We start from the raw sequence: 22,577 nt of genomic DNA, 5'->3' as shown, positions 1-22,577 counted from the left end.
GTTAGTATATATATTATTGTAAAAAGATTTAAATAAAGTTGTAAAAAAAATGTAATACATAAGTTAAATTTGGTGTCGTCCCATATCGGCCCATTTAGCGGTCCGGTATGAACACAATCTAAGCCCATATGGGTTAGAGCTGTAAATTCATACCAAAATTGATGATTTTCATAAACGAACTTACCCATCACAACCCGTTTATTAAATGGGCTGATCAGCCCGTTTGACACAGACCTTTTGAGGAGGGGAGATGCTCTAATTGGATAAGCTGATGGTGTCGAACCCAACGGCCCACGCAAAGTGAGGAGGTGATTTTGTAATTCTAATGAACATCGCGGACAATTGAAGAAATGCACCCACAAACCCTAATTTCTGCTTCTATATAAAATCAACCACAAACAACTCTGCAGCTGCTCAACGTCTTTCATCTCTTTGCAAATCTTCTTTTTCAAAAGTTTCATTTTATAAAATCTAAAGAGTCGTATTGTTTATATTTGATTTTTAGGATTTGCAGAAGGCATCTACTATGAACCTCTCTGCTCTTCTTTGTAGCCTAGAGACTACGAAGCGATGCGAAATCAAATCCGAAAGGATTGGTTCTTCTGGACTGGCAGGCTCTCATACTCTATTGGGTTCTGACCTTTTCTCGTAAGTGCCACAATTTTCTCATCTCCCAAACACCCACCTACCACTTTTTTGCTCGATGATGATTTCCTTTGCTTTAACCACACCGAACTGAGAATTGAAGGGTTGGATTTGCCCTCTTCTGAATTAAGTCAGGTAGATCAATGGCGGTGCTTCCTGTGCTTGGTATTGCCTAATGACTCTTTTGTCTAAGAGTGGTGGTTGATATATTTTTTTTATCTGACTCTTTCTTTTAGGGAAGAGAAGAAGGCTTTGCCAAGCATTTGAAGCCCTTCTGTTATTCTCTTGGCTTAAATCTTGAGATGGTTATACCCAACTCTTTTTATGTTCTCTTATGTGGAAAACTTTGGCCCTTGACTGAGAGCAACCAATCACCATTTCTATGCTAATTTTTGTTGTTGGGATTTTTCTTTTGGGTTTTTTGCCCTGAATTTTATCATGAAGGTTTTAAATTGTTTTACATTTGGATGAGTTATTCAATTGTCTCATAATGTACTTTGGATTTTATGTTTGGCATGGATTTTGGGGAATGATGATTAAACTGTCTCATAGGCTTCTGCTATGCTGAGTTATGTTTTGCACGTCAGTCTGATCCCAAATTCTCAGTTTAAAACAAATGTGATTTGTGATTTCGAGTTTCAGTTCATTACCAGAATTCGTTGCGATTGCCGTATGATATTTGGTATAGTTATTTGTATTGTGTCTTTTCCCTCTGTTAAAGAAAGTTTATACTAATTGTTTTCTGTAAATAAATTACTTTTTTTTTCCCACCGAGAAGAGATTTAGAATAAGATATTCAGCATTGTTAATTTGGACCTATAAAGAACCATAATTGTATAACCAACATGAACAGGGTGGACATGATTTTGGGCAAACAGATGCCTTTTTGCATTAGTGTGCCGATTTAGAAACTCTGAGTTAGTGTGAATCCCTTGGTACATTATTGCCTTACTGAGGTCTATACTACTAGCAATATATGCTTTAGCATGACGGATGCTAATCAGTGTGAAGGTGCCGGTGCAAGGGAAGGTGGCTGAGGAAATAGTCTCGAGAAGAGTTTCTCAGCAAGAACTGCGTTTGCTGCATCCGAAGGGTGGAATGCATCCCAGAATACATAGTCATTCCGGTTTGTACACATTTTTGAATTAGGCAAGCATAGCCCTCCGAGTGATGTGTCCACATTGCAACACGATGTATTAGAGACCTTGAAACCTGAAAGACAATGGATCAATTTGTGTTTGTTGTAAATTAATTTTTTCTGTAATTAATCTACCATTGAATATTTCAGTTTAATTTACCATATGCAGCAGGGTTGTTGATCAAGTCGAAAACATCTCCATATGTATCTGCAAATGCGAGTTTTGCTTTTGGGAGGCGCCTGTTGAGAGATGCAACTAGCTTTTGTACTTTGGAGTTGAATTCTATCACCCACTCATTCACTCGCTTCAAGCATTGTCCTGTCTTTGATTTCACCCGCTGAGAAGGAATGCATCCAAGGGGGCCGAGACCGTGGAAGACCATCTTTCGAGCACCGAGTTTGTAGAGCCTCTAACACAAACAATTAGGATAATAAACAGAAGTTTTCTGGTTCTCCAAAATGTGGAATGTTGTAAACATAAACAAGAAACGCAGGAAGAAGACGAGAAATTAAACTAACCATAAGTTGCCCCTCTAAAGTGGTGATTAATAGTTCCACGAATTCGTCGTAAGTGTACTGCTGACCATCAGCCAAGAAGGGTTGCAAGTAATTGTTGACATAATCATTGCTGCCTGAAAAATGAATAAAAACAGGAGAGGAATTGAGGAGATGTTACAATATCCCTCAAGAAAATGAGTTGTTTTCATGTAAAAGATATTTCATTTGGGTCGTTTGTGCATTAACAGAGTACCAATTCCGATGAAGTAGATGGCTTCACTGCAAAGCTTGGCTGCCGCCTCTCCCCCGATCTTAGCCTTGATGGCTTCCTTTGTCTTGTTGAAATTTTGTATTTGATCATCAAAGGACAATCTCTGAATCTGTGACAGAGAAGAAAAAAAAACTAAATATTTTGCAAAACCAGGGTCATAATCTGATAAACAAAAGAAAAATGCTTACAAAATAGAGTCCAGTGTCATTGAGAATTCCTGCTCCACCAGATGCATAATTTACCCCTTTGAGCAGTGCATCATCATTTTGTGACACAGAAAGATAAGGTGGCGGTGACGGGATCCCAAGCTTTTCAGCTACAAAATTTCCAAAGGAAAAAATAATAAGAATTATGAACTCTTGAAATAAAGGAAGTAAAGGAAAAGAAAAATATGGATGTGGGGTAATTTGACTACATATTATATCCCCAATGGTCCTTCCATTAGTGAACCTCCCAGTAGCTTGACCACCAGCATAATCCACCCCATACCATGGATAATTTGACCTGGCAAGAGAATACTGCAGATAATTGTTGTTCCCTACTTCTGTTAACGAGTCACCGAAGACGAACGTCACGGGAGATGCTGCGGATGAAGCCACTGCTGCCATGGTTGTGAAAATGGTGATGGCTAAAACAATCCTCAACATTACTTCCATCTTTGAGTGAGTCTCTCACTCTTGTTAGTAAATAAAGTGGCAGTTTGTGAGGAGAATTTATAGTAAATTCCAGCGGCAGAACATGGCCTTTTCCCTGTTCACTGATGTCTAATTCCCTCAAGTTTGCACAAATTAGGTGATTGATTAAATCCAAAACCATGGGAAACACTTGTTGTGTGAGTGAGCTCAATTTTCTAAGTATTTTCATTTGGCGGTTAGTGTATAATCTTCAGGAGTTGGCCAACTCAGCTGCTTTAAGTCAGCACCAATTTGATTGGGTTTGGTGTTTCCTTCAGGGTGGCTGTGAATATGATTACAATTGCTTAGTTTAGTCAATGCCCCTGGTAAAGATACAAGTCTTAAAATCAACAGAGAGCATGCACAAGGGTCTCAAAAATTCACTTGCTCTCTGCTTTGAGGTTTCTTATTCGGCTGCCTATTTGGGTTAGTTGGATGCGCAAGTAAACTGAGCTGGTTGGGAAATTAATTTATGGTCAAGATTTTGGCACTCTTCTCTTAACCATTTGTACTCCAAAATGAGGATTTTATAATTTTTGTATGCACTCACAAAAAGTGGACATGTGAATGTTTGATCTGGCAGGAAATGCAAACGAAAACGTGATCAGCTTTACTTAATAAGTTCTTGTTTCCATTTTTTTTGACAAATAGAAGTTTCATTAGACAAAAGGGAAAGGGAAAATATTATCTTATAAATTCTCAATAACTTGCAAGGAGCTTGTAACTCAAGTTGTTAACATCATTTACCTCTACACCCGAGGTCGTCGGTTCGATTTTCCCCTCCTCAATTTAGTTTTTATCAAAAAATAGTTTAACCAACACCTCTTCACTTTATTTTTTATTATTATATATTTTTAATCCAAGGGAGGGATATGGGTTTGGCCTTTGAGACACTTGTGCTTTAGGTTTAATCAAGTTGAAAAGTAAAATAAAGAAGATTGTTTTAAGATATTGGCGACAGTTAGAAGATATTCCCACGTAAATGAGGAGTAGTTGTACGTACCACTTCCAAAGCTATACACTTTCCAAGAGTTTCAAGAAACCTATAACTATCCCATTGAACGAACAATCTAGAAATATATATATTATCATGATTCAATGACTACAAGTATTCGTCAAAACAAATTTCAACTACAACCTTAACAAATATCCCCTAGGCTTTTTATTCAGATACGTTTCCAGTGATTCTCACATGACCATACCATATCACAATGATCATTTTTTTAATTAATGGAGAAAAAAATTGCAATTCATAATCACTTTCCAAGAGAAAAGCTCGAACTTGAGTGCAAGATGACGGACGCTCACTACACTGCCCAACTGTCCTACCTACGTATGCTCCTCTATTGTAGAGCCATCGAGGGAAAATCGAATAATATTTCATGTGAATTTCTTTAGCATGTTTTAGTTAGCAAAGGCCAAAAATTCAAAATTTTGAATTCAAATTCATGACTGTTGCATAAAATTCATATTTCATGATTGTTTTATGTTTTAACATTTATTTCTTTGTGTGTAGAATTGATAATATTCTTTATTTAAATTTAACGAAAAATAAGAAAGATAAATTATGTAATAATGAAATTTGTTCTGCCACCAAGATTTGTAAAGTAGAAATAGAAAATTGAGGCATGGTTGGAGATTCTCCCCAAAAATGACAATATCTTCTTTTCTTTTTCTTCAAAAGTATGACTCATCATCAGTGATGAGATGCCATTTAAATTTATTTATTTTGTTAATGTGATCTTACATCGCTTTTTACTTTTTCTTTGGTCGGAAATTTGGTCTTAAATATTAATCACGGCTTAGCTTACGTGTCCTGCCATTTTAATTATTTTTTTGTTTTCCAGAAAAAAAAAAGTTTAAATAAATAATAAAAAAAGACCCAAACACATGTTAGCGATGGCCTAAGCCTTAAGACAAGCACCCATTTCTCACTGTTTCAATGTCTCTCCCGCGTGAAATCCTCCGTCGTCAAAATCTCATGGGCTCACAAAATTAATAGCAGACAAAACACAAAACCCACTTCACCAAATCTTCAACCTTGCCAGCTCAGCAGAGCAATGTCGGTGGCGTGCGGAATGGAGTGCGTGGTGATGTTGGGCTGTATGCGCTGGGTGTGGCGGCGCTGCACCTACATCGGCGCCGACGACAGCGCCACGTGGACATCTGCCACCCCCGTCGAGTTCGACCCCGTCCCCCGCATCAGCCGCTTGATCCTCGCCGTCTACGAGCCCGATCTCCACCACCCCAACTTCATCCCCACCGTCGGATTCCGCCCCAACCCCGACTGGGTCGTCAAGCGCGTCACCTACGAGCAGACCCACGGCCACGCCCCGCCCTACCTCATCTACGTCGACCACGACCACAAGGAGCTCGTCCTCGCGATCCGCGGCCTCAATTTGGTCAAAGAGAGCGACTACAAGCTCCTGCTCGACAACAAGCTCGGAATGCAGATGTTCGATGGCGGGTACGTGCACCATGGCCTGTTGAAGTCGGCGATTTGGCTGCTCAACGAAGAAGGCGAGACTTTGAAGCGGCTGTGGCTCGAGAACGGCTCTAATTACGACATGGTGTTCGCCGGCCACTCTTTGGGGTCTGGTGTGGCGGCTCTGTTGACTGTGATTGTGGTGAACCACAGGAACAGGCTGGGTGGGATCCCCAGGAGCAAGGTCAGGTGCTACGCGCTGGCTCCCGCGCGTTGTATGTCGTTGAATTTGGCCGTCAAGTATGCCGATGTTATATACTCTGTGGTTTTGCAGGTGGGTTTGTGGAGTTTTTGTCATTTGTGTTTGTTGAATGTGTTTTGTTTTTGTTTTGTAGATGGTTTTTATGGTTTTCTTGACTTGTGGGGTTGGTGATTGTGTTTTGTAGGATGATTTCTTGCCAAGAACTGCTACCCCCTTGGAGGATATTTTCAAGTCAATTTTTTGGTTCGTATTCTTTGAATCCTGTATATTTTAATCTTATAATGTGACAAAAAAGAAAAACAAATATAATTAGCATTGTAGATTTAGTGGAGTCAATTACTAAGTAAGACTTTGTGCTTTTGGACAGCTTGCCCTGCTTGTTATTTTTGGTTTGTTTGAGAGACACCTTCATACCAGAAGGTAGAAAGCTTAGAGATCCCAGAAGGCTTTATGCACCCGGCCGGATGTATCATATTGTAGAGCGCAAATTTTGCAGGTACCGCACCATGATCCTCACATTCTTATCATTTTTTTTCTTTGTTTATTGCATGATGCTAAAAATGTTACTTAATTCTCATCGGAAATGAAACTTCCATTCCATTCAGTACTTATGGAGCCAATGGTAATGACCTTATTTGCAGATCCAGAATGAATGTAATTTGCCTGATTTGCATCCTTAGCGTAGCGTAGAAATTGTCACAGCTCTGTAATTCGTATACTTGGATAAAGTGAGGCATTCCCTCTTTAGGTTCTATCTAGGAAATTGATGCTTAGTGCCTTTTCACGTGCATGGTCTATCTGACGAGAACATTAGTCTTTAGACTAATAGAGGCTTTGAAATCAATATCAGATTGTAAACTGGAACCATATCTTTCCTAAATAGTAGAGTCTCAGTCAACGTCCTAGAGTTTTTTTAATTATTTTTATTTCTTACATGTGAAGTTCAAATCAAAGTGGGGGTGTGTTGAGCAACTAAAATGCTGATTTTAGTTCATAGATTTCTTATATTGATACTTCTAGTACTATCTTAAGCCGCTGGTTGTTTTCTGCTTTTGCCCCCTTTTTTTTTTTGGGTATAAAAACAGCTTTTCTGACTGTAAAATGATGCAAAACCCTTCTTTTATGTCTCATAGGAGATGAGGAAGAAAAAAGGAAAATGCAATAATAGTACTTTGATGGATCATTATGCTGCAATATTTTTGGTTATAAAAAATATTACCACTCAAAGCTTCTTTTTGTTGGCACTCTATGTAGGAGTATGTTTTGGCAATTATAACGAACTGTTGGCTTATCTATAACCATGCTTGCATTTCCGGAAAAAATCCATTATAAACATCAACTATGAAGTTGGATTTTATTTTTATACCTTACTTTGAATCGAGCAAATCTTCCTAACACTCATTTGCAAAGTTTTAAAATTAGAAAAACTCTGTATGCATTGAAGGGCTTTTCTATGTGGGTTTGTGGGTGTGTGTGTATATGTGTGTTAAACTAGTATGAAGTCTTACTTTTTTTAGAAGACATTAATGTCATGTTGCAACCAAAATTGTTGTGTTCATCCGAGGGTTGAGTTTCCTCACCTCTTGATATACCAGATGTGGGAGGTATCCTCCAGAAGTCCGAACTGCCATTCCTGTTGAAGGGAGATTTGAACATATTGTCTTGTCATGTAACGCCACATCTGATCATGGAATTATCTGGATAGAAAGGGAAGCAGACAAGGCTTTACAAGTAAGTGGAGCATAACTTTCAACCTTTTACAATCATTATCTTCTCTGTTCTCCTTAGATTGCCGTGAATTAACATTGTTGATAAATAAAGTAAGATTGGATATCATGTTCCATCTTACCATCTACTGATATTTTTGGTAGTTTCTTTTATTATTATTTTGGATAAGCATTATTTTGGGAACTGTTGGTACAAAATGTACAATAGAACTATACGATACGACCATAATGATTTGCACAGGAATGTAAAGAACATAAAAATTCTCTTTATTCTCCTCCTCAAAGCCTCAAACTAACATCATCCCTAAGTTAGCCGTCTATAAGTGTTTATTAACTATCAGAAGGGTCCTAATGTTTGTAAACTTTCTTGTATGGACTAAACCCATGCGGTGGATGCGTGTGCCTTAAGACTGTCTGTCCAGTCTTTGGTTGTTGGAAACCGGACAAGATGTAAAGGAAGGAAGGAGTTATGTTAGTTTAAGCAGAAGATAGCCTTAGAGACTGTCTTTGGTCTGATCACTCCTGCCTTCTTGGCAATTCAGATTTTGATATTGTGCCTTCATTTACTCCAACTGCTCGAACAAAACGCTTTCACTTCCCTTTCCCAATAATTTGTTTCCTCCCTCCTTGCAGTACTGGACTTTGTTCAAATGCCAACTCAACTCCAACCCAACACATGTGAAATGATTCAATTGTCAGAATCACTTGCATTTTTTATGCTTGCTAATTCTGTATCCTTTTTGCCCAAGCATATTGTATATGTGAACCATAATTTTGAAGTAAAAGGTTGATTTGAGATTTGTTTCCTGATTGCTATTGGATTGTAAATGGTTAGTTTTTATTGTTGAATAATTACTGAGTAGTGATGGAATTTCTCTTCAGAGAATGAAGGAAAGTAGTTCAGAGACCATAACAACTGCTCCAAAAGTACAAAAACTAGAAAGGTTGCAGACCATTGAAAAAGAACACAAAGATGCATTGGAAAGAGCTGTCAGTTTGAACATACCTCATGCGGTAACATCCAACGAGGAAGCCGCCGAAGACCAAGAACCAGAGGGTCCAAAGAGTGAGACTGAGAGTAAAGACCCTCTGGACACAAAGTCAAAGTCCACCGGGGGAAGGGCGAAGTGGGATGATGTAGTTGAAAAGCTTTTCAAGAAAAAGGAGTCTGGGGATGTACTGCTAAATAGAGATTCAACTGCCCCAGAATAGTGGCATTTTTTCTTTCAGTTTCTATTTGTCTTTTGTACTTGAGGTTTAGGTTTTTGTTAATATTTCATGATTCATTCTTTTGTAGTTGTTTACTTTCAACTTCGTTTTTTCGGGTACATTTCCTACCCGCTTTACAGTATATTAGAATTAGGGTTTGTACATTTTATAGGTAAACGAGTTGTGATTACATACAACTACAGGGTCCATGAGAGAGTTACCAGTGCAGAAAATACTCATATTTAGCCACATAACATTTTTGGTCCTTGGGTTTTGGCTCATTTTTACTTCGGTTTTAGCAATCTCAATCATGTAGTTTTGTTTAGTTAGCAATCGAGTCCTACAAGTATAACATCGTAAAAATAAAAAATAAAAAATAAAAAGACGAAATTTTTACATTTTGGGTTGATTGCAAATATTTTAGAGAGACGAAAGTACCCTCGATGTGGTGGTTGTATCTTGCTATGTCAAATTTCATCTATTAATTTTAGCTTATTTATGTACATGCCCTCTGTGCTTTCAAACTTGTCTCAGATTACCACATGTATTTGAAAACGTCTCAAAGTCCCTTCTACCCTTTTAAAAACCGTCTTACGTTATCCATTCCCGTCAGTTTTTTTGACGTTTCGTTACTAACGTTTGCCCCCACTTCCTCCTCCCCCCCCCCCCCTTTCCCCCCCAAATTCCAGAACGGCTTTGTTACTGTTCATCCGACCAGTTTTTGGGCCGCCATCTCCTCCTCCAGCCACCCAAAGCGACGACATGGGTATCAAAAGAACCAGCACATTGTCCTCTACTAGCCTCACATCTCAGCCGCTGCCAACTGTCGTCTGAATCATCGAAAAAAGCAAGAAATTGGCCGGTTTTTACCCAAAATCTTCATCGCTCGTTCGGGCTATTTCGAGCACCATTTGCTTTGATCCAGGTATGATTTTTCAACCTCTCGAGCGCTTCTTGCTGCTAGTTGTGCTGGTTAGGAGAAATTTATGAGTTTTGGAGGGTAAATAAGCGATGAACAGTAACAAAGGGGAGGGGCTGCTATTTTGGAATACGCGGAGGGGGAAGGAGGAGAAAAAAAGAAGAAAAAGGAAGTGGGGCCCAACATTTGTAACGGAACGTCAAAAAAACTAACGGAAGGGGTAACGTGAGACGGTTTTTAAAAAGTTAAAGGGTACTTTGAGACATTTTCAAACACAAGTGGTAATCTGAGACAAGTTTGAAAGTACAGAGGGCATGTCATAAATAAGCCATTAATTTTTAAAGAAATCTATGATTTGGTCTCGATTGCAAGCGTAACATGACTAAAAAGTTGCTAAAATTGAAATACTACCGAAGTGTAGAACAAGAAGTCAAATTACGGAGACCAAAGATATAATTTGTCAATCCAACAACCAGACACCCACATAAACATTTAAAATCAATGACACATCTAAGAATTCTATTGGTATTAGAAGCAAGGATGAGAGGGATAAGAATTGGTTTGGTCGATCTATCAGCCTGAAAGTCCTGTAACATTAAGGTAAAATGGGTTATCTTTTGTCAGTGACGTAGTCAAGAATTCTTTCAAGAAGGGTCAATATTATTAGTCCAAGAAAGCCGTGAACATTAACATATTATTGTTTTTATTGTATAATTTAATTGTTATCTTTCAAAATCATAACCCGCATCACACAATAAATTACAAAGAAATAATTTAACATAAATCAAATCAAAATACATTGCTTAAAAGATAACTGAATAGCTAGTATTGGGAGATTTACTTGACTAATAGTCGATGCAATAACAAAAATTGTAAGAGAACTCAATAAATGAAAGAATAGCAAGATTGAAGTTAAAAAGGAAAAATGGAGTAAAGATAAATATAGGAAAGAATAACAATTAACTAGAGTTAGGAAGTTAGAAGGGTCATCTTAAAAGAAACCCAAGAAAATCAAATATAGCACATAACAAATGCATTTGTTGCATAAATTGGAGGAGGGTCAGCTGACCCTTGTGGGCATGGTTTGATATATTGGATTTGCACACCGATACAGGAGATACATCAAGTATCTTTCTACTAAGAGATTAGGTGATCGAAACTAGAACTTCTAGTGCACAAGTAAAACTCTTAACTACTTGAGTTATAAGTGATATTGGAGTGTTGCAAGTTTTGGTCAAGCCTTATAGAGCAAAATTTAAGCCAACACATTTACTAAAACTATGCTCATAATACTTTTTGAATGCTAATTTTATGAGTGAACTTAGAAAAAGTTTAAACGTGCTGTTCTCTGTTAGAATGAGGTAATAAAATATGGACACCCTGCCAATTTTTGGGGTGGAATTATGTATAGAAGAAGCTAATCAAAATATCTAATGATGGAAACCAAAACTTCAAATTAAAGCATTGCATTAGTAGTTCGCTAATTAATCTTGGATCCATGACCTAACTAACTTTGTGACATGCTACTTAACCATGATAAAGCCAAATGCTGAGAATGGTTTTACTTCCCAATGCAATCAATCAAAGTAGGCCTTGTGTCTTTGGTTGGTTAACGGCTTTAATAAGAAATGCTTGAAAGTTGGGGGTTAACAACCTTTTGCTCATATTTTGATCTTCTTCTTTGGAATTGGAGGACCATTGCTTTTTGTAAAACAGTGACATAAAAGCAACGCTGCACTCACTCCTTTTGACTCTGCAACGGTGCATATTTGTCTGCAACGGTGAAACCGTACTACGTGCACCCACTGTGACTGATTAATATTAATGAGTCAACTCCATAACTCTACCAATTTTTTCCCCTTTTTTCACTTATATATATATTTATATTTTCTGTGTAGAACATCATTTTTATTTATTAAATAAACATATGTTTATTGATATTATCGAAAATGTGTCGATGACAAGTTAGTATTATTAATGACATTAATAAATATCGACACATTATCGATAACATATCGACAATCCATTCTTTAAATCAACTTAATCAATAGTCAAGATTGAAGATTCACAATTGAAAAAATAACACAAGCCCTTATAAGATTAGCCCAAGTGGAGTGGTGAGGGTGGATGAGGACATGGCTTAGGTTTAGACTAGATCAAGAGTTGAATTGGCTTCCATTGTAACCAAAAAACAGCAAAATAATCAATGGACATGGGTTAGGTTTATCTATATACTATGTGTAATTTATATTTTATGTAGTTTTCATACTTGGCTACTTCATTTAGCTGTGTTTAACCTCTGGATCATTAAAAAAGCTGACCTAATTCAAAGCTTTAGATTTCGATTACCGCTAGTTATAGTAGCTAAGGCAGTAAAAATTGGCACAAAAATTACTGAACGAAAGACTGTTCTGGCTTACTTGACCATTAAAATGTATTAAAACAGTTCATATTCATGATGATAGAATCAAGCAGTCAGCATATGATCATTATCTGAGAAAATCAAGTTAATTACTCTCGTAGTAATTAAGTTTTTTAGTTAGCATAGATATTAATGATGTGAAGCAACGGCAGACTTTTTGGATTTATTAAATGTTTAGTTAACACCAAGAGGAGATTTGAAGGAACTTGAAACTTAAAAGGGTTTGACAATAATTTGCATGAGAGGGAGATTTAATCAGAATGTTTGGTACCTGAGACTGAGAAAGCATGCAAATTCTTTGATGTTGCAACCGAAACAAAGCACTCAAGACAAGTACCAATCTCCAAACCTTGTTATATAAACTCATCACTTCCATCAATTAGCATGCACACCAAATATATTTACACGTTATGTTGAAGCCACACACCAAATCTACTCTTAAGGTAGTCTTGCTTTCTTTTTTTAATTTTTTATTCTCCTTCTTTTTCTTTTCCTCCTTTCTTTTAATTGTTCTCTTTTTGTCAATGAAGTTTGTGAAGACTGCTTCTCAGTCTCCAACGAGTTCATGGAGCTCAAATTCTGGAGGAATGGTGAGATCAGACATATATTACTTCTAATAGCATGTTCACCTATTGATTAATCAGCTTAATGAAGGTTTAAGCACTCGAGTGTGAAGAGTCTCCAAGTGTGAACTTGGCCTCTTCTTAAATATTGATAAACTTTCAATTTTATTCATTATGTTTACTATTTAGATTTTCTTATAAGTTATATTAGAAGAGCAAAGAATTAAACACAAGACCTCGTACTTTAAACTAATTAAGCTACAAGTAACTTACCATTTAAAACAGCATTCAACAAATAGCTAAGTGGCAGTGTACTTCCTTAATAATTTTAGTAATAAAGCTATTTTGTTGGGGTCAAGTGGCATGAAAGAAATAGAAAGTGCTTTCATTTCTCTTAGTTAAGATTCCACAAGGTCTCATCCTCAACAGAAAAGTAAAATTATACCTATAAAAGTAAAATTTATCATTTGCCACCTAATAGCCTATCTTACTTTACAGCCAAAATATGAAGGCAAAGAGCGTCTCCATGACAAATCTAAGGTAAATTTTGTAATATAATTCTCTCTCTCTCTCTCTCTCTCTCTCTCTCTCTCTCTCTCTCTCACACACATAGTAATTGTGGTACCTTGTCTATTATTATTACTAGTCTTCTCAGAAGTCTCCTACAAAAGAAAATACCAAACCTCAGGAAATTAGACTCCACACTCAACAAAGAGCAACCAGACGAGCAACGTTCAACTACATGGTGAGTCTAGTTTAGACCCCCAACTGACGTGTTTCTTGAAATTTAGCCTTTGTCAGAGCTTTTTGTGATCAATTAACGGACGTGTTAAATACACAGGTTGCAGCCAAGCTGAGCATCTTGGAGCAGCGGAGAAAACAAGAAGAGATGTTGCAGAAGGTATAGATCAATTAATGAAAAAAAAAAAAAACTATGTATTCACGAGAGAGAGAGAGAGAGTAACATTCTGACGCAAAAGTGTTATAAACTGAGCAGATGATAGAAGAGGAAGAGATTCGCTTACTGAGAAAGGAGATGGTTCCAAGGGCTCAATTGATGCCCCATTTTGACAGACCTTTCGTTCCCCAAAGGTAAAAGAGAAACCAATTTATGCCTTTTGTGCACGCATTTTTTCTTCTATTCTTCAAAACGACTCTCTTTTAAGCAAGTCCGGCTAGCTTTCTCCAGATTTAATTGCCGTATACCAAATAATGCGTTTTCTTCTTGGTTGGATTGCAGATCAAGAAGGCCCTTGACAGTTCCTAGGGAACCAAGTTTCATGAGCAGCAAGTGCTTCGGCTGCAACTCTAGCAGTGGCTTCTACAATTTCCAGCACACAACTCAAGCTATGAACCCCATCAAGTAGCCGACCATACCTACTCTAAGCACCATCTCGAATTAATAGATTTATTTCTTAATTAGTATACAAACTCCCCCCCTGAGCTGCTGCCTTCATGCATATAACGCCTTTAATTTCTTCTTTTTGAGATCCTTTTTCTTGCGTAGTTGCTAAAATTCCAGTGTAACTGGATAGCTGTAATCTAGTTGACCCTGAAGGGGAATTGCTAGTGATCATATTCTCCACAGTGATCAATAAAGTGAGAGTTTTTCTTGTTGCTTTGCCTTTTTGTTTTCTTTAACAAATTAATGAATTGCAAACACATCATGGGATCTTTTCAAAATTATTGTGTAGACAAGTAATTGCACACACGCCTTTTTCAAAATATGGTTGTTTGACAACACATCCAAATGATAACCATGCTCAACAAACACTAATGAAACCTCCGTCATCAAAATGCGCCATCCTTAGTGGCCGATCCAGAATTTGAAAGATAGCTGGTCAAAACTTATATACTTAATAAAGAGTGAGTTGTCTGCTGTTTTAATTTTGGACTTGACTATAACATATGTAGCTTCTTTTTTTTGAAGAATTTGGGCCGGGCTATAGAACCGACACTGGGCATCACAACAGATATAGCATCAGGATCCAGTCGTAAAAGCCAGCCAGAACAAGCAAGCAAAGACCAAGGCTGACTCAAATAGATGTGAAGCATATTCATTCATATCTCATCTAACAAAAGAAAAAGTTCTTATGTCTAAATTTGTTAATATTTATATTATTTGAGATTTAATACTTCCGATATTACAGTTTATTATTTTTTTTTTTATAGCTAATCGACATGCATGCACAGTGTTGTTCGGATAAAGAAATAATTAGAGTTACTTTATTAAAGAAAATAGGATTACGAAAAGTCATACACATAATTACATGTATATGTTGCAATTTGCAAATCACGATAAACTGTGACGAATAAAACATTGACATTCTAGATGCAAGAATTTATGCATGGAGAAGCTTGTTGTGAGTAACCATTACAAAAGTATATAAAAAAATATGTCTTGAAATTGAGCATCGGTTAAAGTATTTTCCACCAAAGAAAGATTCTAGGTATTAAAGCGCAAATCAGTGGGAACATCATGACTAATGGATATTAATGTAAAAGAGCAATTTGTGCCGGAATTTATGCTTTATTCTTGTACTTTGACTAGAAGTACCGTTTGTTTGTAAGTGTTTCTCTATGTGTATATATATATATATATATATATATATATATATATATATGGTAGGATATATATTTCAGAAAAAGAAAAGTCGCCAACTAGAGACAGCCTTCAAGAACCTTCTTCCACCTTCTGCAACATGCCACATCCACAGTAAGACTACCTAAGTATTATAGATAGGCCAAACTATAACCGAAAACAGAAAAAGAGAAAGAAGAAAGAAAAAAAAAAATCTTATTATTGGGAGAGAGAGAGAGAGATGGGGAAGGCACGTAGTGTTGGCATAGGCATGGATTATTCTGCAACAAGCAAATCGGCCCTACGATGGGCAGTCGATAATCTGATAGAAGAAGGAGATCGCATCATATTAATCCATGTTGAGCCTCCCAAAGCTACCAATACCAGAAAGCAGCTGTTCGAGGACACTGGATCACGTACGTATATATGTCTCTCTATTAATTCTCATATGTAACAGTACACATCAATCAAATTACATTTATTCTCTGTTTTTTTTTTTTTTTCCTTTGGGCTTCTTCGATCGTTTTATGTGTGTTGGCAGCTTTGATTCCTCTGGAAGAATTTGTAGAGAGTAATGTCTCAAAGCAGTATGGACTTACCAGCGATCCGGAAGTTCTTGATATTCTTGATACAGTTTCAAGAACTAAAAGGGTATGTATATGCTCTTAATCTCCTCTCTCCTATTCTATATGACATTTTGACTTCGGAGAAATTTTGTTTACCCTAAGCATACATATACAAGTATAGAAAAGTATATGTACAGTACTTGTCCCTTCATATATACATATAAAGAATGGATTGTCAATATTGTATTGATAAGGTTGGATGTCATTGTCAAATAACAAATGTATTGACATGTTATCGATACATTATCAACAATATCGATACATGTTAATTTTTTAATAGTAAATTGAGCTCATACTCATGAAATTCATTTTTAATCACATACAACCCTTCCTTTTAATGCATTTTTTAAACGGAATAGATAACTATGAAGGTACATGTCATACAGGTAAACTATTTTTATTTAAAATGAGCACCATTGTAGTACATTGTAAAAATAATATACATGCCATTTATATATAATTGATAATACTATGACAAATATTATCTTAAATGACAGCATATTTCAAATTTGGTTTATCTTAAACATTTAGAAATGGTTGAATTTATATCTAGAAAATAAGAAGTACATGGGTCTTTCCCTTAAGATACGATATGTTATCGATTTTGACACATCTTTGTTCATGCAGTACAAAAGTTAAAAAGATAACATTTTGTATTTTATGTGTGTATAAATAAGCACTTAATTTGTATTTGGAATGCGAACAGGCTAAGGTTGTGGCCAAGGTTTACTGGGGTGATCCAAGGGAGAAGTTGTGTGATGCTGTGCAAGATCTCAAGCTGGATTCGCTTGTTGTTGGAAGCAGGGGCTTAGGCCTCCACTACTACAAAAAAGCAAAAAGACGACGGTAAATCACCGTCGTGTATTTGGTTTTTCAATGGTCGTGGAATCCACCGTCATCTTTTCCCTCATAAACCACGACGCTAAATAACCGTCGTTGTTAAACAATACAACGTCATCAAAAAATACAAAACGACGTCTTTGTACTGCAAAAAGATCTAAAAAAAGCAATCGAGGATGATAATAGACGACCAATTCTCTAAAAAGACCGTCGTTAAAAAGGGAAAATATGACACATATTAAGAGAACAAGGCCGCAAGATAGACATACAACGACGACAATAAAAATACGCCGACGTTAAATATAATTTTCACGACAATAAAAAATATGACGTCTTTAAATACATTAGAAGACGACGTTATTGATACCTACTACGTCGCACATATAAACACAACCGTCGTACAATTAATTTTCCACTTCGATTTTTCGATAAAAGATGACGTGGAAATAGTTGTCAGTGTCATTATTTACGACGTATGTGTTTCTATAGTAGACGTTGAAAAACTAAACAACGTCAGTTACAAATATATGAGAGTCGTATTAAAAAATTTATACGTCCTATTTTCAGAAACAAACAACGACCATAAATATTAGACGTTGTTAAATACAACAACGTCGGAAAACAATAAAAACAGACGTGTTTAGTCTGCTAAAGTTCTACAACGTCTCTTATTTACAAAAAACCGTCGTGAAATAAATTTTCCACTTCGATTTTTCTAAAAAAGATGACGTGGAAATAGTTGTCAGTGTCATTATTTACGACGTATACATTTATATAGTCGACGTTGTATTTATATGTATTCATTACTCACGACGCACTTAATAATATAGACGACGTTGAACGTCTAAACAACGTCGGTTCCAAATAAATGAGAGCCGTATTACAGAACATATAGACGGCGTAGATTATGATGGGAGCCGTATTACAAATAACGTCGTTTAATTGTTATTAGACGGCGGTTATAATGAATTTCCGTCGGAATTAATTTCGTTCCTCTTCGTTTATAAAAGAACTTGCGACGTGGAAAATGTATGATGACGTCGTATTTTTTAACGTTCAGATTACATATCTCGTTTTTTAGACGTCGGTATTATGGGATTGGAGTCGTGTTATTTTGAATTACATGGCGGTTCTTTATCCTTCACCGACGTGATATCCTGAATAATTGCTTCACAATAGCGTCGTGGTTCTTCATTGTTACGTTGCTTTAAGACGTCGGTAAATATGCTGAATAACTGATTCACAATAACGTCGTGTTTTATTTGAACGTAGAAAGTGAAGAAATCACATTACAATATATTACAAAATTAATGTCATACACTGCCAATTACATAAGCATCATTCAATCCATATATCTTCACACCCATCTCGAATATTTTGACCGCCTAACTCACCTACCAGTTCATCAAATGTGTCAACATTTGGCATCCCTCTAGTAAATGGCTCACACTCAATTATCACATCACCTAATACTTCATCACCAATAACATCATTATATTCTCTACTAGGCATTGATAACACTACCGACCAACCACGATGCATCGGGTCGTCAACAAAAAATATTTGTTTGACTTGAGAAGCCAAAACAAATTGGTCATTCCTATGTCCAATTTTACTCAAATCTACAAGGGTAAATCCAAGTTCGTCGACTACAAGACCAGAACTATCTATCCAATCACACCTAAAGACTGGGATTGTAAACTTTTGGTAGTCAAGGTCCCAAATTTCTTGAATGACACCATAGAAACCCATATTTGAGAGAATTGGGTTTTTATCCTTGGCACTAGCAACTTGCATGGTATGTGCAAGTAAATAAACTCCACTATTTTGAGTTGTCCGCACATCATCTTGTGCCTTGATATTGAATTTAATACCTTTAATAAGATAGCTCCTATATAATGGCACTGACATGTTTGGACCAGCTGCTAGCCACCTTAAATTTTCTGATACGCCATGATTGTCTTCCTCAACTTCACTTTGAACCTGTAAATTAATCATATCTTAATTCATCCTAACATATAAATAAGAAGAAAATTAAAAGAGAAATACGTTATTCAACAACATATACCTTGAAGCGTAGCCATTGAATGAAAGTGCTATTGTGCTTATCCTGCAGCCACTTTGTTCTCTTTCTAAATTTTGGATAAGCAGTCTTGATGTGGATCATATGTTGCCTACATGACACGAAAAATTCAAGCATTACGGTCCCAAATATATAAGATAAACATAAGAAATAATTTTAAATGGAAACTTAAAGAATAAAACTCATACGTACTCGATATAAGGTAGGACTTCCTCCGTATTCTCCAAGACATATAGATGTGCTTGATTCAACAGGTCCTGATCAACTACGCTCACTGTGCAACCTGATAATGGCTTTGAAACTCCCATCTTTTGGCTTGAAGGCACTCCAACTGTACTAACATCAGATAAATGCTGAGTACAAAACTCTACCGCTTCTTCAGCTATATACCGCTCAGCAATGCAACCTTCGGGACGAGTACGATTCTGAACATACCCCTTCAGCACTTTCATATATCTTTCAAACGGATACATCCACCTAAAATATACTGGCCCACATAGACGAACTTCTCTGACAAGATGTACTACTAGATGAACCATGATATCAAAGAATGAAGGGGGAAAGTACTTCTCAAGCAAACACAGAGTAACTACTACATCTTCTTCCAACTTATCTAGCTTGGAAACATCAACAGTCTTTGCACATATAGCATTGAAGAAGAAGCACAAACGAGTTATTGCATACCTTGCAGGCTTCTCCAAAACAGAACGAATTGCCACAGGGAGCAATTGTTGCATTAAGGTATGACAATCATGTGATTTAAGGCCAAGAAGTCTTGAATCTTGTACAGATACAAGATTTTTAATATTTGAAGAATAACCTTCAGGGACCTTCATACCATAGAAAGAATTGCAAACCTCTCTCTTCTCTGCTCTTGACAAATTCCAAGGCCCAGGAGGCAAACGAGTACGTCTTTCTCCATACTCGGGTTGCAAATCAGTTTTGACCCCCATGTTCAATAAATCTAATCGAGCAGCAATCCCATCTTTATTTTTTCCAGGGATCTCCAGCAATGTACCAATGATACTATCGCAAACATTCTTCTCAATGTGCATAACATCTAGGGCATGCCTCACAGGAAGGTATTTCCAATACTCGAGATCAAAGAATATTGATTTCTTCTTCCAACAAACTCTGTCACCATTTTCAACCATATGCAGCACTTCTTCTCCGGTTAATGGCTCTGGAGGTATGCCATATTCAGGTTTCCCATTAAAAGCTGCACGTTGCCTCCTATATGGATGATTGATTGGTAACCATTTTCTATGCCCAATGTAACAAATTTTGTGGCCATTTTTCAACCTGTGACTAGGTGTATCATCGCCGCATATTGGACAAGCTTTATATCCTTTAACAACACAACCAGATAAGTTTCCATAGGCGGGGAAATCATTAATTGTCCACATTAATGCAGCTCTGAGTGTAAAGTATTCTCCATTATGTGCATCATACACTCCTCTAATCCCAACCCACAAGGATTTTAAATCATCAATCAAAGGCTCCAAGTAGACGTCTATATCATTTCCGGGTTGTTTAGGACCGGAAATCAATAAGGTTAACATCATGAACTTTCGTTTCATGCACAGCCATGGAGGGAGATTATATGTAACTAAGATAACCGGCCAACAACTATATCTGCTACTTAGAGAACTGTGGGGATTGAATCCATCAGATGAAAGAGCCAATCTCAAGTTTCTCGGCTCATTACCAAACTCAGGCCATTTATCATCAAGAAGTTTCCAAGACGGGGAATCCGCCGGATGAGACATCTGACCGTCAATTGATTTTCTAGCAACATGCCACCAAGTCAAACTCTTAGCTGTCTCATGTGATTGAAACATCCTTTTAAACCTTGGAATTGGGGGAAAATACCACACCACCTTCGCTGGCACACCCTCTTTCAAGATTGCATCTTTGCCTTCCTTCCACCTTGAGATAAACCGACTTACATATTAAAATAACGTCGTTTAAAGCGTAAACCATGTCGTATGTTTTACTGTACGACGTAAAATATGTATTCCACGACCCAACCACCGTCGTTAAAAATTAATACACTAAACCCATAAAATTAAATTATACAATTTAAAAAATTAAGTTTATAAAAGGTTTTATGGTTTTAAAGCCTAACATATAACATAGACTACCCAAAAATTATACTTTAAAAATAAACCCCAATAAATAACAACACTAATCTCTAAACCCTAGACTCTAAACCCTAAACCATTAAACTAGAAGTGATTTTATGACTCATCAAAATAATTTTGTTTTGGATGGTCATTTTAAATTTTTGTTATTCAAAATGAATTTTTTCAAGGTTTATGTGGAAGAAAATATATCAATGACTTCATAGGAGTTGACTTTTCAATTTTCTGATTTATTTTATATTTATTTTGAATATTTTGATATAAAAATAATAAAATATTCTTACCATACAACAAACCACGTCGGTGTTAAATAAATTGTAGACGTTGTAAATTGTAATAGACTACTAAGTCGTTAAAATGACGTCGTTAAAATGAGAAACCACGTCGGTGTTAAGAAATTAAAAACGTTGTAAATTATATAAACCGACTTACATATTAAAATGACGTCGTTTAAAGCGTAAACCATGTCGTATGTTTTACTGTACGACGTAAAATATGTATTCCACGACCCAACCACCGTCGTTAAAAATTAATACCCTAAACCCATAAAATTAAATTATACAATTTAAAAAATTAAGTTTATAAAAGGTTTTATGGTTTTAAAGCCTAACATATACCCTAGACTACCCAAAAATTATACTTTAAAAATAAACCCCAATAAATAACAACCCTAATCTCTAAACTCTAGACTCTAAACCCTAAACCATAAAACTAGAAGTGATTTTATGACTCATCAAAACAATTTTGTTTTGGATGGTCATTTTAAATTTTTGTTATTCAAAATGAATTTTTTCAAGGTTTATGTGGAAGAAAATATATCAATGACTTCATAGGAGTTGACTTTTCAATTTTCTGATTTATTTTAAATTTATTTTGAATATTTTGATATAAAAATAATAAAATATTCTTACCACAACAACAAACCACGTCGGTGTTAATAAATTGTAGACGTTGTAAATTGTAATAGACTACTAAGTCGTTAAAATGACGTCGTTAAAATGAGAAACCATGGCGGCTATTTAACTATACGACGTAAAATATATATATCAACGACTTAACCGCTGTCGTTACATAAACGTCGTCGATGATACCCTGAACCCTTAAGAAATTGAAGATGTTGTAAACCATAAACGACTCAATTGTTCAAAGAACGTCGTCTAACTATATTTTTACGTCGTAATTGTTTAAAACACGAAACAACAAAATACGACGGTTTGTGACTTTATTAGGTCGTTGGAAAAGTATTACACGTCGGTTAAGCAATTTGTATGTTTGTTTTTTTTTTAATTTAAGAAAACCTCAACAAATTTTTACATTACATATTATAGAGAAAATTTGTACATTATACATAAATATCAAGTGTTCAATAATTGCCCTGTTTAATAATTTGGAAAACAAACTCTGCCCATTCATTCCGGACTTCATCAATGGCTTCTTGGGGGTATGAAGCTTCCTGGTTTCCCTTGGCATACTGCATAAACAATGACTATTAGGGTTTATAAATAAAAAGAAATTCAATCACAGACGACGAGAGATACTCAGTGTAGTGC

General features: G+C 36.2%; 4 protein-coding genes across 4 annotated transcripts in view; 3 read left to right on the top strand and 1 right to left on the bottom strand.

Annotated features, from left to right (window-relative positions):
- On the bottom strand, nt 1,427–3,243 carry LOC18782074 (GDSL esterase/lipase At5g37690). Its single transcript, XM_007216448.2, has 6 exons — nt 2,968–3,243; nt 2,741–2,868; nt 2,535–2,661; nt 2,303–2,415; nt 1,944–2,193; nt 1,427–1,857 (listed from the first exon to the last, which is right to left on the bottom strand). Exons 1-6 carry the CDS (start codon nt 3,206–3,208, stop codon nt 1,646–1,648), a joined length of 1,071 nt encoding a protein of 356 aa, XP_007216510.1. The 5' UTR covers nt 3,209–3,243; the 3' UTR covers nt 1,427–1,645.
- Nucleotides 4,998–9,178, top strand: LOC18783022. Its single transcript, XM_007215310.2, has 5 exons — nt 4,998–5,985; nt 6,098–6,156; nt 6,281–6,409; nt 7,509–7,644; nt 8,523–9,178. Exons 1-5 carry the CDS (start codon nt 5,287–5,289, stop codon nt 8,850–8,852), a joined length of 1,353 nt encoding a protein of 450 aa, XP_007215372.1. The 5' UTR covers nt 4,998–5,286; the 3' UTR covers nt 8,853–9,178.
- Nucleotides 12,525–14,375, top strand: LOC18784015 (protein TPX2). Its single transcript, XM_020560341.1, has 7 exons — nt 12,525–12,633; nt 12,721–12,780; nt 13,252–13,293; nt 13,400–13,498; nt 13,595–13,654; nt 13,751–13,845; nt 13,994–14,375. The coding sequence occupies exons 1-7, from the start codon at nt 12,601–12,603 to the stop codon at nt 14,118–14,120; spliced, it is 516 nt and encodes a 171-aa protein (XP_020415930.1). The 5' UTR covers nt 12,525–12,600; the 3' UTR covers nt 14,121–14,375.
- LOC18783382 (universal stress protein PHOS32) overlaps nt 15,370–22,577 on the top strand; it is a 15,938-nt gene continuing 8,730 nt past the window's right edge. The window contains exons 1-3 of the mRNA XM_007217320.2: nt 15,370–15,750; nt 15,876–15,985; nt 16,667–16,774. Coding sequence (XP_007217382.2) covers nt 15,576–15,750; nt 15,876–15,985; nt 16,667–16,774 — 393 coding nt within the window. The 5' untranslated portion in view covers nt 15,370–15,575. The remainder of the gene's footprint in view (nt 15,751–15,875; nt 15,986–16,666; nt 16,775–22,577) is intronic.

This window comes from Prunus persica, chromosome G3, assembly GCF_000346465.2.
Source record: "Prunus persica cultivar Lovell chromosome G3, Prunus_persica_NCBIv2, whole genome shotgun sequence".
In the NCBI taxonomy this organism is placed as follows: Eukaryota; Viridiplantae; Streptophyta; class Magnoliopsida; order Rosales; family Rosaceae; genus Prunus; species Prunus persica.
Note: the sequence above shows the minus strand (reverse complement) of the source record. Positions and strands in the feature narration are given on the sequence as shown.